At 37.3% G+C, this 17613-nt stretch overlaps 1 protein-coding gene across 8 annotated transcripts in view; it reads left to right on the forward strand.

Annotated features, from left to right (window-relative positions):
* Positions 1–17018, forward strand: part of klc1a (kinesin light chain 1a) — a 51517-nt gene extending 34499 nt beyond the window's left edge. For 2 of the 8 annotated variants that reach the window (XM_056394445.1, XM_056394448.1), the window contains exons 14-17: positions 4953–5086; positions 8484–8550; positions 10287–10313; positions 10502–15275. In XM_056394445.1, coding sequence (XP_056250420.1) covers positions 4953–5086; positions 8484–8550; positions 10287–10313; positions 10502–10567 — 294 coding nt within the window. In that variant the 3' untranslated portion in view covers positions 10568–15275. Of the gene's footprint in view, positions 1–451; positions 2861–4952; positions 5087–8483; positions 8623–10286; positions 10314–10501; positions 15276–16635 lie in introns of those variants that run through there. The other 6 variants (XM_056394447.1, XM_056394450.1, XR_008829439.1 and 3 more) reach the window with 5 other exon arrangements.
* The last annotated feature ends 595 nt before the right edge of the window (positions 17019–17613 follow it).

Consider the following 17613-nt stretch of genomic DNA (forward strand, 5'->3'; position numbering starts at 1 on the left):
GTTGAAAATACAGTCATAGAAATACCATCAAAATGAAGTTATGATCTAAAAAGTGTTGAATTGCAATGAAATTTAGTCCAGTCGGAGTAGATGGATAAATGCTTAAATAAATAAAACTCACAGTAAAAACATATCAAATAAAACATAGATTGGTTTTTATTGTCAATAAAGTTTGACGTTGCACATAAATCAGCTGGTGGTTTGCTGAGGCTCACGCTGTTGGAGAGATACTGTGTCTGATCTGTGAAACCTGTTGAAGTCACAGTCTCTATCTTTTACCCTCTCCCCTCCTCCTTCTCTCCCCTCATCCCACCATGTCCATCTCTTTTTCTTCCTCCCTCCTTAATTGCTCCTTTCAACCTGTCAATCTCATCTCACTGTCTTTTCTTCTCTCTTTCACCGTTTGTATTTCCTTCTTTCTCTTCTCTTCCTGCTCTCGTCTGACCGGCAGGCATAACTCCAGATGCCTTGTAATGGTTCTAAAAACTTGTCTTCTGCATGACGGACGCCTCGCCTCACCTCACCTCGCCTCAACCCCTTCAGCTTTGCAGTTTTCTTCAGCTCTGACTCCCCCCCCTCCCCCTCTCTTTTCTCCTCCACCACCTCTGTGTTCTGGTGGGATTCTCCACGCCGGGTTGAAGAGCGATTGTGTTGATTTTACACCCTCCTCTCTTTGTGAACGAGGAGTGGGTTTGAGGGGAGGGGGAGGTATGTCGAGACAGCCTGTGTGTCTAAATCCAAACTGCTGGCTCCCACTTGTGTTGAAGGTCTGTACTCGACTGTGTGTATCTGCTGTGGGCGGGAGCGGACCGGGGTGATGTTTCTTTATGGCAACATTAAACTTGTGCTTCTTACCTTGTTATTTCTTGCTCTCCTTTAACAGTAGCCTCTGCTTCTCCTCTTCCTCCCTCTCTGTCACTCTCCAGTGTCTTTAAACTGTTTTTCATTTTGGCTTTAGACTCATTTAAAAGGTTGTCGGGGGGGATTGTGTGTGGAGATTTGACAGTGTTCCCTTAAACCAAATCTCTGCTTCTGTCCTTTAACTCTCTCCACTTTGACCTGAACTATGAACTCTGGACTTACAATCTGACCACAGTTACTTTGGTCAAGAAAGAGCTCCGGACACGCAAAAAAATCTTTCTCGAAAGCTACAAAAATATTAAAATAATGATAAATATTAATAGGTTGTTCAGTAATGAAACAGTTGAAGAGAAAAATATAAAGAAATTCCTTTATTTCAGGCCTTTTAGCAGTTTTTTTTTTTTTTTTTTAAATCTAGCTTGGCTGCTGCTTCAGCGTTATATTGTTAACCTCTGTGCCGCTGTAGCTGCTGTAGAAATGTGCTAATTAAAGTGACATGTAGCATGTTGAACTGAAATGATTAGTCGATTAATTAATTAGGAATTCAACAGGAAATTAGTTGCCAACTATTTTGATAATCGATTAATCATATCACTTTAGTTTTCATGCCGAAATCCACTGTGTCCAGTTTCTCACAGGAGAAGATTTGAGTCGTTTGTGATGATAAACTGAACACAAGAAATTAGAATATGTCGTCTTGGGCTTCGGTAAATTATAACAGGCATTTGTCACTGTACCAAACAAACAGTTGATCAATCCAGAAAATGACTGACTGATTAATCAGGTGTAAAACTAGTCTTTAGTTTCCAGCCTAGTATCATGGATTAAGATGAAGTTCAATGGGCTGACTATAACGTGAACAGTCAAAACCTTTTGGCAGTGCTTGTGTGAGACATTTAAAAACCAGAAACAACATGTTTATAAGATCAGAATTGATCTGTGTGATTAAAAGAAATCAGGGAATAATTGATTTAAAAAAGAGAAATAAATAAAGAGACTGACTCACAGGGAAATATAAAATTTACAGCATGTTATAAACATAAGGGATAAATGGAAAGTACCCAAACTCTAAATTAAGCTCCTGAGACTTTATTGAAATGAAAAGAACAGCAACATTTTGACTCTATTTCTTCTTCAGGCAAGACAACATGACAACTGTTCACATCCTGTTGATATTATGGTCAGCTGATCAAACAAAAAACAAATACACAACAACACTCACAACACAACCTTAGTCCGACACATGCCAGGTTTGTCTCCAGGTATGAAATGGTGAGAGTTAAAGCTTTGAGCGCTCCTCTTTATCCTCCTTCCCTCTCCGTCTTTCTCTCTCTAGGGAGGTCAGAAGCTTTTCATCTGTCCTCTATGGTCCATGCGGTTGAACTCAACATTAACACCTAAAATCATTAGTGGTGACTCGAACCATCCTCAGCTCATAGTGACTTTAACATGCTGTAAATAACATCAGCGTAAACTCGTCAGCATGATCGAGAGCACCGTTGGTCGTGGCTCTGTAGGTTTTTTCTGCTCCTATTAGAGTTTAGTCATTAGTGTGTCGCTCTGTTCACAATGATATCAGACTTAAAACTACAGTGTCAACGAGAGGACACATAAACGGTAACAGGATTCATGCACGATGGAGTTAAAACGAGGATATCTGATGAGGTTTGATTTAAAGCTGCAGCCGTGAGTGTGGAGGGAAAGAAGTGACGCTTTAATGCGAAGCCTGAACATCATGCATCCAGCCTGTTTACCTTCTGTATATCTCTGTATATATATGTAATGGTGGGTGGGTGTCGGGGGGGGGGGGGGGGGGGGGGGGGGGGGGGGTAAACAAGCACTGTTGCATTGTGAGAATTTGGGAACTGAAATAGTCTCTTCCTCGTTGGTCTCTTCTTGGCTCCTGCTACTAATCTTCTGCGTGTCCTGTCCTGTTTGTGCATCTTACAGTTTGTCTTTCTTAACTTCTAATAAAACCTAAACTCTTTGCTCACCTGAACCTGTGCCTGTCGCCTCTTTGTGTGCTCCCTCTCTTTTCTGTGTGTGCCTTCATAACTGAGTGAGCTCTAAACCTTTGTACCTCTCAGCAGCAGCACTCTCACTCTGATTATCAGCCCTGCAGGTTTAACTGGCAGGAGTCTGTGAAGGATAAAAAATTACATAAGTAAAGCTAAATAAATAAATACAGAAATAAATACATTTTCAAGATGAAAAATGCTACTTCTGTATTTTTACATTCATTTATTTATTTATTTATTCTTGAATTTCCACGTTTATTTATTTAATTATTTTTCTGCATTTGTTTAATTTATTATTTATGTATTTATGCATTTTAGGATTTATTTACACATTTATTTCTGTATTTCTACCTTTTTGTGTTTATTCATGTATAAATGCATTTATTTAATTCATTATTTATGTATCTGTTTATGCATGTTGAGATTTAGCTACACTTTTTCTTTCTGTATTTCTACATTTAATTATTTATTTCTGTGGCCGTATGTTAATTAGGTGGGCGGTCCTACCTCAGTCTAAAGCCGGATTGGTTATGATAATGTGATCAAACTAACTGCCTACATCAGCATGTCATTGTTAACTTCAAAGAACGAGTTTTTATTGAAACTGTGTCATCAAAGTTCATCAAGTGTGAACAAAAGAACTAAATATTCAAACTACATATTTGTCCCTGAAGGACTGAACACAATTCATCATGTGAATATCAGCAATAACTCAACTGAGATAAAAAGTTGATGTCATGAAATCAAAGTTTAGATTTAGGGTTAGGATGAGCCCAGGTTTGAGCTTTTGTTTGGGCAGAACCAAAAAGAACCACAGTTTTAGATGCAGTTAATCACCGAGTACAGTTTGATTCAGGAGCTATAAAGAGTCTGGTTTGCAGCAGTCATGATCCTTAAGAAGCTGTTGTTGTTTGTATGTTGTTCATTTAAATTGGTGATTCATGCATTCACAGATATGTATATATATATATTTATATATATATATAAACCTGTCGGCTGCCTCACTCAGTACATATCTGGGTCACAACACTTTAGTAGCTAAATTCAAGGAATCCTGCTCGAAAATGTTTTAAGTTAAAAATAGATAAATAAATTATTGGCCGTCTCAGAACTGGTCGTTCTCAGATTGCTTGACTTTCAAACATAAAAATCAACATCAGTCACAGCAGCGTGGCGTCAGTTGTGTATGTAAAAGTGGTTTTGATATATTGTTGTTACTCTGACACTTTAAAAGTCACGTGAAACGGCTTCGATCCCGTCGTCTCCTCCTCTGCGCTCAAGATCCAGGCAGGTAGACAGGTGTAACAGGGAGACCGTAACCATGTCAGACAAGGACACAAAACATAAGTTTCACTTTAACACAGTTACTTTTACATTTTCAAAACTCTTAAAATGAATCATAACTTCAACTTGAGTTCAGTTATCTCACGTTTTTAATGCAGCAGTGGAACTTGTGTTTCTAGGTTGAAGGAACTTACAGTGGATGTAGAAAAGTGTAAATGAAATCATCAGGATTTTATCTGGATAACTTGAAAAGACGACTGTAAATGGGACCAGTTAGGAGTTTGAACTGGTTCCCTCTGGTAAAAAAAAAACTGGTAAAATATTACAGAGCTGCACACTCACACAGGAGTTTTAGTTCTTTTGGTTTAGTACAGTACAGTCACTGTATGTAAGGTCAATGGACACCATGTTCCAGTCCATGTCCCACACAATCAGATGCAACAGAATCAGGTTAATCATCTCCATCTCCCCTGGGTGTGCAGGGTCTTTAAGGCTCAGTAGAGTGTGCACCTGCATTACTGCATCATGTATGCACATGAAATGTTGCTCCACAGATTGACCAGTGTTGCCTGAATTAAAATACATAAATAAAATTCTTAGTCAGGTTTCATGGCAGGTTTTACAAAGAATCAATCATGAGTTTTGATTAAATTCACAATCTGCATTATTATTATCTGCTTCAGTCAACATGCTGGATGCTTTTATCAAAAACATCATTATGACAAAGAAAAGGTGTGTGTATTTGTGTGTGTGTGTGTGTTAATGTAACCCTGTGACGTCTCCCTTCAGGACGGCTCCGGCTCTCTGAAGAGGAGCGGCTCCTTCAGTAAACTGCGAGCGTCCATCCGTCGCAGCAGCGAGAAACTCGTCCGCAAGCTGAAAGGCGGCGGCTCGTCACGAGACAGTGAACCCAAAAACCCTGGGTAACTATCCCCCACCCCTCCACCCCCCACCCCACCCAGACACCTGACTGAGCCGCTACAGGTGACTCTCACTTTATGCACTGAAGGCCTGGAGGATCGAGCCGCCCTCCGGCCCTCAGCTCGGCGGTTCCATACTAACCAAAAACAAAAGAAGGGATTCACTCGACTTTGCTGGTGGTGAAGCGGTGTAACTCTAAAGCTGTTTGCACATGAAACGATCGAGGGAGCTTTTACTGTCAAATACACGTTGGGCCTTTTTATTTTTTTTTCCCATTGCATGAGTTTACCTTTCTCACACACATCGCCATTGTACAGTGTTTATTTCAATGTTATTTACTCATAGTTTAGTCTGGTTGTCACTGGACAGAACAACAGGCCGCTGAGTATTAGAGCCGATTATAGTGGAAAAGAAATATCTGTGATTTCCTCAATGAAGTTGGAATATTCCAGGAATAAAGCTGAATCTTTATAAAGAAAAGGTTGTAGAGAAATGTCAAAATATCTTCAAAAAGAAATTGTTGTAATAGTTAAAAAATAAGTCATAATATTTTGTAAAAAAAGAGAAATTGTAAATTTTATTGTTTTGAGAAAAATGCATTGCATTATTTTAAGAAATATATGTAATATTTTGAGAGAAAAAAAAATGATATTTTTAGAAAATACATTTTAATATTTTGAGGAAAAAATTCAATATTTTGAGAAAAAAAATATTTTGAGAACAATAAATTTATAATATTTTAAAAAGAAATTGTATTTCAAGGAATGCATTTACAATTTCAAGGAAAATGTTGAAATATTTACAGCCTCTTTCCTGACTGGTCTCACCTTCAGTTTTTAGTTTCTGCGGGAATCTGAACAGGCAGCAGCAGCAGCAGCAGCAGAGCAACAACATAAAACTCAGCAGCTTCTCTTGAAATATTTCAACTTCATTCTCGAAACCTCGGATTTAAATGTCTTTTTCCTGACAGCGGCTCTAACGCTCGTGTTGCAGTGACCAAACCTGAACATAACTACAACAGAAAACCAAAGGAAACTAACTGTACGACAAAGTGTTCAGGAACATATTGGTATTCGTGAAATGGGAAAAATAATGCAACTACTTGACTCACATGCTGCGACGGGCGATGTGGAGAAAAGGCATCTGCAATGAGACACAAACTACTAATGTCTGCTTATGAAATGCCTTTATGCTCGTTATGCCTGTGGAACGTTTGTTTTGTTTTCACCACTAATAGTTACATCTATTTATTGCATTTTGGGGCCTTGGACTATTTATTTCAATGAGTTTGAAATATAGTTCATTTTTTTCTCAGCTTTGGATTTTTATTCTTTTGTTTCTTTGTGGATTTTTAACTCAAACTCTTCTGCATGGCTGTTTTTGTTTAGGATTTTATGCTGTGATGAATTTTTATTTATGAATAAATTTTTTCATTTGAATGTCACTTGCATGCCTCATCTGTGTGCTCACTGGTTTCCTTTTTCCTTTCTGTGCGGCTCTTCTCTGCGGCTCGTTCGGATGATGGATATGATGATTTCACTCTAATCATCATCACCATCATTATTATCATCATCATCATCACGACTGGCCGACTCTCAGTGACGTGAAATCACTGCAGAAATGTCCATTTTAACATGACATTAGGTGCAGTGCTTCTCTTAAAGATACATTTTTGTTTTTTATTTGCTTTTATTTGACAGTTCATAATCGAGTTTGACAAGAAGAGAAATTAGATGCAGCGTTAAAATGAAGACGTTACAGATCAGTGTTTGAGTTTTTCTTACAGTTGCTTCTTCCCACCAGCAAACAAAGCCAGTTTTAGTTGCAGCTAAAATTTGACTGACTATCTAATCATGAAAATCTCACCATTAAAATCCAATCACCAACTGCAAAATGTAGCCAGACTGCTGCACATTATTTGTTGATCCTCACTTTGGTGCCGTCTTTAAGTGGCGGTATTTAAAATGTATTAACAGTCAACCAACATTTAATAGATAAATTATAACACACCAAAGCGTAGTTGTACACAGCTGCAAGGACATTTTCTTTCATTATCTGTTTATACAAGTGATACTTGTTGATACAAACATTAATAAACACTTACACCTGCTTTATGGTGTGTTATAAAGCATATATTAATATTTACATACAGCTTATGAGAGTGAAGGAGCATTTAAACTTCCTGAATCACATGTATATATGCACGAGGTGAGCTGGGCAAAGTCAGTCAGTTTAAATCATGTTTTCCTGAGTTTGAATGTAGAAAATATTTCTGAAATGTTGTTTGATTTTCACAGTTATGAATTAATCAGATCCACTTCAGTACAGAACATGTATTCTGGTTATATTGTGTAATGAGAGCACTGAGGAATGGATCACATTTGCATGGACATGTTCTGCAGTGTGTTTTTGTTCAGACATCAGCGTCGGTCTTTTACTGACATGAAAATATCAGTTTTCACCAATTACCATCTCATCAATAAAACAACTGTCACAGATTTGTTTAATAAAAAAGAAAAAGGTACCACTTTCTAATACAGCACCTGTCATGAAGAGGTTATAAGGTGTAAATAATGACTTTATTAATGGTGAATAATTAACTTACTCATGCTTTACACATCAGTTATAATGAGAGAAGCCTTCAGGTTGTGAGTGAGGTGTGACTGGTGCTTCCATGTAAATATAAATTAGTGTCTCACTGTCTAACAATTGTCTTTAATTGTTTTTACAGGAAACTGTAAAAAACGTTTTCACTTTGTCATTATGGTTTATTGACTGTAGATTGATGGGCAACAATTTTTTCACATTAAAAGCACAAGTAATAAATATAAAATTCTGCCATTTTGAATAAGAGACGCTGAGTAATAACATCAGCAATAATAAAGTTAGTAAATTATCTGCAATTATAAAAGGATTTTTTGGAAGAAATTGCTAAAGTTAAACAGTAATTAATAAATGGCTTCTGTTCCAGGTGCTCAGCAGCACTTTTCCAGAAGGTCAAAGGTCAAATAGTCCATTGAAGTGATTTACCTGATGATTTTTACACAATCTGCCTTTTCATGGCTGATAACTGAAATATAAAGCATGAGCACCATTAATAAAACCATAAAATACAACGTATATATTACAGAGGACGTCATGTTTAAATGTGGTACAAATCTTTTACATTTAATCTTTTAAATTTCATGAGAAAAAGTTCGTTAACATATCAAACGTTTATGTGACACTAACCTTTGTGTGAAAATATCATGGATGTCATTAACCAACACATACGTGTCACCATCTCCACTGAGCTAAACTCCTCACAGCTGACTCTCCACCTCCTCACCTCTGACCTCTCCCCCCTCACCCCATCCGCCTCCCTCCCTCCCTCCCTGCATGTCACTGCTCTGGGTGCAGCATGAAGCGAGCCAGCTCTCTGGGGGTTCTTAACGTGGCGGACAAGGCTGCGAGTGACCACTACCAAGTAAGAAGCCGAGACCCGAGTGTCGAGACCCGGGTCCAAAAGTATCTGCCGAGGGTCTGACTGTTGGTGACGGTATAATATCCTGTTAAAGAAAGTTAAATCCCTAAAATAACTCCCAGTGTGCTTCTACTAAAGGACAAACACCCGCTGCAACATGTGCAGAAATCTTTTATGTTTTTACTGAGCTTTATTTGCTGTTATCTGTTGTAGGAAAGAAGAAAATCAATGAATATTCATCTAAAACTAGTGACATCATCATCAAATTTGACTGTTTTTGCTGAAACAATCAATCAAATAATCCATTAGTCAATCAACAGATTATTTATTACCACTTTTATAATCAATTAATCTTCATTTTCAAGTAAAAATGCAAAATTATACATTTCAGCTTCTCTGAGGTGAGAAATCTTTTGCTTTTCTGTGACACATACAAGTCTGAAGTCTGGGACATGTTTGTAGTTTTCAGTCTTTTCTGACAATTCATAAATAAAATAAATAAATGAAATAACTAAATGAGTCAAAATGTAATCAGCTGGTCATTAATTGTGGCTCTATCCAGGTTAATTATGTGTAAATGCAGGAAATGGGAAAATGTCTTTCGGGAGTAAAGCTGTAATTTTATTAAATAAAACGTGTTATATTTGGAGAAAAAGCAAATAGTCACAATAGTTCAAGAAAAGAATTATTGATGGGAAAAGGTTTAATATTTGGAGAAAAGAAAATAGCAGAATAATTCAAGAAGTTGTGTGTAACTTTTTGGGAGAGAAAAGTTGATATCTTTTATTTTCTCTTCTATTTTAAGAGAAATTTACTGTTTATCTGATGTGAATACAGCAAAAACTCAACAACAAAAAAAATACCAATATTTTTACAGTGTCAAATATTATCTGGTGCATTTTCTTTGAAGTTTAGACGTTTAAAAAAAACAAACACTTTTTTAATTTATTTACGTGCTTTCACTAACTCACCGACACAGGTCACCAAGCAGGTTAAAAACAAGCTGTTAAAAATACTTTTTGACCTGGTCTCCTCTTGCGCTTCTCTCTCAGTTTTCCTCGTGTCTCTATAAACTGTCTCACGACATCAGTGTGACTCACACACTAACGTCACACCATCAGTATTTTCACTAATCAATTACAAACATGTTTTCTTGATTTTACTCGACATGTACACAGACACTTTATTAGGAACGTTACACTGATACTCGGTGGGGTTTCATTTCACAATAAGATTACCCTTATAAAGGATTTATTAACAGTTTATAATAAGGTTATTAATTTAATTTAAATGATTCATTTATAAATCATAAATAATCAATTATTACAAGTTATAACAGTTTCCATACATTGATGCAGGCTCACTATTTGGCAAGATCAAGTTAATGGTTACCACTCATTAATCTTACTAATGAGTTACTAGTATTAGTAGCTGGTAAAAAAGGAGCCGTCTTGTAATTCATTAATAAATGATGACGAGTTTTACACTTTATAATTAAGCTCCTGTTTCCAGATTTTACCAGAACAGATAAAAGTGTCTTGTTTTTTTTTTATCGCAGAGATAACCAGATAAAAAAGTTTCAGCCTATGAATGTCGTTGGGTTTTGTAAGTCACATCAGTTACTGAGTGTCGGGCCTCAGTCCTCTGCCAATCTAAATGCCAGCTCTGTATTTATTGGGAAGTGGAGGGAGATTCGATTTAATAAAGTCCAACTTTTTCTCTGTGAAACTATTTAAAAGCAGCCGAGTTGGAAGGAAACATCGCAGGTCTGCCATCTTTTTATCTCTAGCCTTGATCTCAGAAAAGCTTTAGGGAAATAAAAGTCATGTTGGTCAAACTAAAGACGAAATAGCTTCTCAGTTCCTGAAACACTGATTTTCTGAGTTTATTTTTTATTATAAAGAATCCACCTGTCAGCTGTTCATCTCGTTTCCTTTCACTTCACCTCCTCCAGGAACGAAATAATCGTCTGAGGAATAGTCGGGACCTGAGTGCCAGCCACACTGACCTGGCGCGTTGAAGGTCTTCGAGGTGACGGACGGAGGCTGAGAGGTCACGGAGGTCATGAGGGATCGACTTCCTGTCCAGACTCCGGACCCCTCCTCACTGTAAATAGCTGTTTGTGAAAGCTTCGCCTCGCCCACGTTACACTTCAGCATCACACCACCAAGTGCTCACTGTACAGGTTTTAATCTTCCATTGCACTTTTAAAGGTCCGTGCTCTCAGAGGACGGGGGGGGGGGGGGGGGGGTTATCAGAACATATCGAGAAACAGGAGGAACACGAACAACCTGTATGTGTTTGATTTGAGTGTGTAAATCTTTTCTGTCTAATTCAATGTGCGTATACTGTATGTGAGTGTGTGCTGGCGCGAGTGATCGCTCTCTCAGATCAGCTGTTTGTAATATTTTACGCTTCTCTCTCACTTGAATGAAGGCAGACGTAGAGTTTAAGTTTCACAAACATTTCTGACGCTGAGGCAAAAAACACAAAGTCGCTGGTTGAGTTAAACTGTCGTGAGTGAAGCCAAAGAGCTGCAGAGTTCAAGTTCACTAACAAACACATTAACTTTAATAGTTTAAAGTTGATTCACTCTCTAAAATCTGTCGCCAAAATCACCTGAGTCCTCATACAAGTTGATATTTATTTTTGATGGAGGTTGTTGGGCCTGGATGCAGCCTGAAAAAAATACCTGCAGACACAACTCAGGGCTGAAAAAAGCACAAAACATTTTTTAATTTACGTTAAACATTCTGCTAAAGAGGTGCAAGAGCTGAGCATGGAGCACCTCAGGAAAACATGAGGTGCGTAGACAGAAACAAAAACAAGTGCAAAACAGACAGGATGATGTCAAATGTGTTTCTCAGCTGCTGAAGTTTCCGGTCGACACACTCGCTCTCACTGACGCTGTTTGGCTTCACACACTGAGGTTGAATCCAGCAGCCAGAACGTTTCTGCCTCTGAGAAAATGTTTGAACGACTCTACGCAGAACTTGTCCAGCAATGACGTCTTTCAGGAGGCCGACCCGGACGTTAGCTTAGCTCTGCGCTCACTCTGCAGGTTTCCACTCTTCAAACTTCTGAACTGGGTTTTTGATTAGTTTACAAAAAAAAAAAAAAACTTCAGGCGCAAATAATGATTTATGATATTCACACATTTTGTTCAGTAAGAAATTCTTCACAAATCAACAGATATTTAAACCACAGAAACTGAAATTCACAGACTGTATTTTCTGGATTAATTAAAAACCCTTTGAGACAAAGATGCTGGAAACCTCCAGAGGAATCCACATCTCAAACGTCTCCTGGTTTTAGGATGACTGACTCTGTTTCCTAAAACGTTCCGTCCTGTGTTGATTGAAGACTTTTGCTTTTGATGTATGAAGTTCTATGTTTACATTTGGGGGTTTTTAAATGATGTTTAATTTGTGTCTTGTCCTTCCGCTGCTCTGAAGAGTTTCTGTTTATATCTGTCTGTAATCAGCCTTGAGAAAGCAGCAGCTGTCTCCTCTGCTTCAGAGTAAAAGCGGCAGGATCGCTGCGTTTATTGGCACATGACGGCCGGCCGACACTCTCAGGACCGAGGCTGTAGTTTCACACACTGACTGCAAAGTTAATATCACTCCTCACTTTCACACACAAATTCCAAGGTATAATGTTAAAACTCAAGACAACACTTTACCATGTGAGTGAAGTTGAACAAATCCAACCAAAAAAAAAAAAAAAATGCAAATTATGAATTATTTAAATGAAGTTAGAATAATTCCTGAGTATCTTCAGAGGAGATTTAAGTTGAAAATATATATATAATATATATATATATATATATATATATATATATTTGCTATTACCAAAATAAGAGGGACTATTCCTCCTTTAGCTATAGTTAGATATAGTTTAATAAATATATATCACTGTATACCAGTGATTCACTTTGAACTCATTAGATCCAAAGTGTTTATAAAAACTGGAATTTAATGTAAAGATGAAAACATGCATCAATAAACGTGCATTATTACAAAAGCTGGATCGAAATCAAACATAATCCTGATCATAAAAAGTTCATTGTTGATTTTACACATCAGCTTTTTTATGTCAAAACATTTTCAGTATTTAAAATCTGACAAAAAATGTTGCTACAATTGCAAATAAACATCCATTTATTCAGAGATGAACTGTATCACCAGTGTCCACAGCTGCTTTATTATACATTTTTTAATAAAGGCTGAAAGAGTCTTTATGCAGATGTGGGTTTGCAGATGTTGTTTGTACTTTAGTGAAAGAAAACTTGCATAGTTCAAATAAACAGGGTCGTTTAAATCAACTGCAAACGTCCAGCTGGTCAGCGGAGGACATGTTCCCTCAAATAAAGACGAGAAGTGATTGAAACTCTTCTTAAAACAAGGAGAGGAGGCGGATTTCCATTCCCATGGTACCTCAATATGAATGCAGACATGATACCTGAGTTTATCTTACACTGAGAAATATAAAACCAAAAGAAGCCAAAGTTCTGAAATGTTAAAAACTGTCTAAAAACAAGCAGCTGTACAAGAGCTTTGCTTAAATAAGGTACAGTCTCTAACTGGTTTGTTTTTTTTTTTAAAATAAAATCAGGAACTAACTGATAAAAGAATAAGTTAAAAGAGTTTACAAATCTGATCAAACGTTCGAGTCCAGTTTGTACAGACACAGTTCGGCCTTTACGTAAAACAGTACCCAGCAGTAATCAGGTTTAATCATCATCCTACTTAAAGGAGTTTCAGGATTTTAAATTCTTTAAATCATCTTTAGACCGAATTCATCTTGAACAAAAGAATCCTGGATTTCCAGAATAATCAAATAATGTGGAAGAACAACCAGTCACGAAATGAAATCCCACTTTACATGAACCTAGGTTATTTTTATACTGACCTGATCACATCAGATTAGTGACCGATACGTTTGCTGCATTGTAACGTGTTTGTTTTGTTTTGCGAAGTTCGTTTTTCCTGCAGAGGTTTGATGAACGTGTAGTCTTTGGCAGGGCTGTGCAATAAGCTTTTGTTTGACGTTAACACTCGTTTATTTGAAGAACTCTTGACATGTTACAGTTTCTGGTTGTGATTTGTAAATCTGAAGATAATTAATGAACATCTGAACCTATGCAGAGATTTTATGTAAAGGCTTTTCATTCCAAGACATTATTATACTGTATATCCCCAAATACATTATTATCTGTTCTCATTTCCCAAATAATAAAAAACAAAGATGAAGCTCTGAAGCGTAAATATAAAAGCTGAGTAGATTTGATAATTGAATAATAAGGATTGTCATTTATTCCTTGTGTGCCTGCAATAATTTAGTCATAGTATTTTTTTTTAAATGTCAAATATCTCATTTTGGAATTAGATTCTTATTTTTTTTTTCTTTATATTGATGATCTTACTGACACTGTTTGACACTAAAGGTCAGAGTGGAGTGTGTTGAAGCTTCGTGTTGACTGTTGATCAGTCCGCTCATCAACCTGCTTCCTTTGTCTTTATTGTCTTAATGTAGAAGCTCCACAAAGTAACGAGGCACATAACTTAATAATGTCTGATGGTTTTGATGAACTAGGCGACAGTTTGGGCAACAACTTCAGCAACAGGCAAATTAAAAGGTTTTTAAAGTTCTGACTGTCACTTAAACAAGATAAATTCAAGGTAGCTGTATATGGCAGCAAAGATATAATAATAATATACACACAACTTTTATGATTTTGTGCATTTTAATAATGATTTAAACAGTATTTTCACTTATGAATTTGCTTTTATTGTGACACTTGTATTTGTTAAAACTGTTAAAATTCTTCTCTTTAAAACATTTTATTATGGTAATACTTCCAGGTAAGAACGGTAATTGTACGTATATACTGACTTGTATCATCAGAAACACTGTCGCCCAGTTTTAGGTCAAAGTTGCTCCGACTGTTGCCCTCTCCATCGCTGCTGTTACGTTTTAAAGATGAGCAGCAGAGAGAGAAATTGACATATCACAGGAAGGAAATCTTAAAAATCCGTCCTGAAACTACGATTTCTAATCAATTTTTACTACACAAAATGATTTCTGAGTGGTGATTATGATGACATGAATGTAAATGTGTGATTTATGAAAGCACAGAAAGGTTTTATTTGGCTTTATGTGTGTTTCTTGTTAAAGCAGTGAAGGTAAAAGTGTAACAGTCTGTCCTTTTGTTGTTGTTGTTGTTGTTGTTGTTGTTGTTGTTGTTGTTTTCTCCTCCCATGCCTGTGGACCATGTTGTTGTGTGGAGCGGTCATGTGGATGGTTGGACAAAGTATTTTCTCAGGTGGGGACAAAAAATAGTTTTATAGTGTAAACACAGCGCCCTCTATCACCCCCTATAGAACTGCAGCAATACTGATAGAGCTTTACCACTATTACTATAAATAAATATAAATGTAATGTGCCATCAGATATGTCAAGTGCATTAGTTGTGCCTATTTATCAGACACCTAGTTACCATGGCAACATATTGGATGCTGCACCCTCATCATGCACCGCTCCACAACTCAAGAGGCTCCTAAATTGTTTTTCGTGTAACCTGTAATTATTTTAAGGACACTGTTGTTCCACGAGACACCAATGCAGAACTTTTGGCTCCATGTAAAATATGAAACACAACCGTCCTCTGTATATGTTGTCTATACAGTAAATAAACAAATGGTCCTGGATGAGACTGGCATTCGTGATACTGCTTGTCCTGTGTAATTGCTGCTCTCCCACACATGAAGTCTTCCTCTCGTGCTGGTGATCTTCAGGAGGCAACACCACACTCTCACTAATTATGGTGTTGTTACAGAGTAATGTGATATAACTTAGCAGTTACGGAGGAAGTCTCACCAACAATATGTGATTGTCAGGAAGTTAGTCTGCAAACACTTTTTACTGAGCAGTAGTGACGTTTGTCCTGCAAATTATTGTACATCTTAACTGTATTAGATTTAATGACTGTGATTTTTATTGTTATTTTATATTTATTTTAACTTAATAGCACAGTGGGTAATGTTCTTATCTTAGTGCCCTCTGCTGCTCATTACTAACCCTTAAGTTACCATCAATCCACTGATTAGTCAGTGGATTGTATAGACTGCATATTAGAAAGGACGTTGTCTCCGGGGCTGGAAAGTGAAGTCAATGCGGAAGTGCCTTAATGTGCAATACCACGAGGACCGCTGGGGGCTGGCGCCAAAAAACTCTGGTTCCAACACACACTCATTCAAAAAACAAATTCTCTCATGAAATACTCAGTCGATAAATGTTTTCCAGAAGTCATTACGGTGTGAGGGTCTAAATTCATTCACACCTCTCGTTCAGTGTTCTGGTGGTCCATCTGAAAATAATCATCTAATTAATTAGATATTAGGCAGATAACAGGTATTTTTGGGGGCGTGGCATCACACCTGGTCTGCAATGATTGATCAGATGACGCGGCAGGCCGGGAGGTCGATTACCGGAGGAGAGCGAGGGTCGTGTGCACATCGTATTCAATCAGTTGTGTTAAATTTCTATTATTTTCCCAGTATTTGTCGGTGGAGGAGGAAGTTTTGCTGTTAGTTCTTTAGTTTTAATGAGTTTCTGTTCACAGTAATTATGGCTCGTTCTTCGGCACCAACAGACTGCACTTTGCTAACCTAGCTAGCTAGCTGATAACTTCGTGTTTGTTATGCTAACCGTACCTGGTCCCAAACATGCAAACATTTGCAGGACAATGATAAATATAGTTTAAAAATTAACTCAGCATCATGTTATTAGAAAAAATCAGTCGCTGGTAGAATTTTCTTACATGCAGCAAAACATGCAGGTTCATCTCATTAACTTATTTTCTGTCTTGTCTTCTCCCTGGTATCGTATCGTATTGAGTACAATACACAGTGTATAATAGATCATTATCTTGCAGGGGTTTGTCATTTAATACTGTAAATTCATTCACAGGAGTCCTCAACTGAAGCAGGTATTCATGCACCTGTCCTGACAGCTGGTATATGTGTGTGATTAACTGTGATCCACCATGTCTGAACTAAAGTGTTTGTCTTTTACTGTCATTCAAAGGAATCCACAGTGAAAAGTGAATGACTGGTGCCAACAGAGGGCAGAACTCATGTATGGACAAAGGAGCCTGCATGGACATCCTCAGTTCTCAAATGGGCTGTGATGATGATGATGATGATGATGATGATGATGATGATGATAGAAAGCCACTTCCAGTTCAGCTTCCTCTGATGAGAGGACAGACCAGCTGTTTAGACATTTGTTATGTGCCGGTCAGAACTTGCCTGCTTTTGTTCCTTGCTGCTCCAAAGCCTGATATGATGTCACTTCCTCTTTGTGATGTCAGTTAAAAGCAACAGTACATTGTTTATAGACGAAACATGTTGGTGTGAGGGGTGGTGAATCAAAATGAGGGAGACACACGAATCATTACATGTTTACAATAAAAGTAGGTTTTTATTTAAAAAAAATCTTATGTAAATAGGGAAACATATAATCCTGACAATAATAAATGATGAAAAAAAACATTTGTTGGTGATGTTTTTGATACAAATGTCAAGTTGTTTAATACGAACATGTGAGAATTACTGTGTTCTAAGGAAAAATGGCTAAAAATAGTGTGTCAGTCTTTATAAATGGTATTTTCTCATTTAACATCATGGCAAGAGAACTTGGTTTAATGATTTTAAGATCTGGAAAAACTTTTGCACATTTCTGTGCCTTATGCATCTCATCAAATGTTGCAGATCCAAGTGGCTCCTGTTTCATTGAATGACTCTAGACTATTGTCTATATATAGTGGTACAGCATTATTGCAGATCAACTTCTGTAAGGGCATGTACATGTGTGTATACATGTCTTGCTGTTGTTGTGGGGACTAATTTGAGTTTCAGTGTGAGGTTATTGTGGCCTGTCGTGACAGCTTCGAAAGGCTCTTTGAGGGACACCTGCAGTGACTGAGGTCAGTATCAGAATGAGTCTCTAGACATGAATGAAACTGAAGAGTGAAGTGAAGCGGGTTTCCAAATTTCTCCAGGA

The sequence above is a fragment of the Seriola aureovittata genome, chromosome 13, assembly GCF_021018895.1.
Source record: "Seriola aureovittata isolate HTS-2021-v1 ecotype China chromosome 13, ASM2101889v1, whole genome shotgun sequence".
Lineage (NCBI taxonomy): Eukaryota > Metazoa > Chordata > Actinopteri > Carangiformes > Carangidae > Seriola > Seriola aureovittata.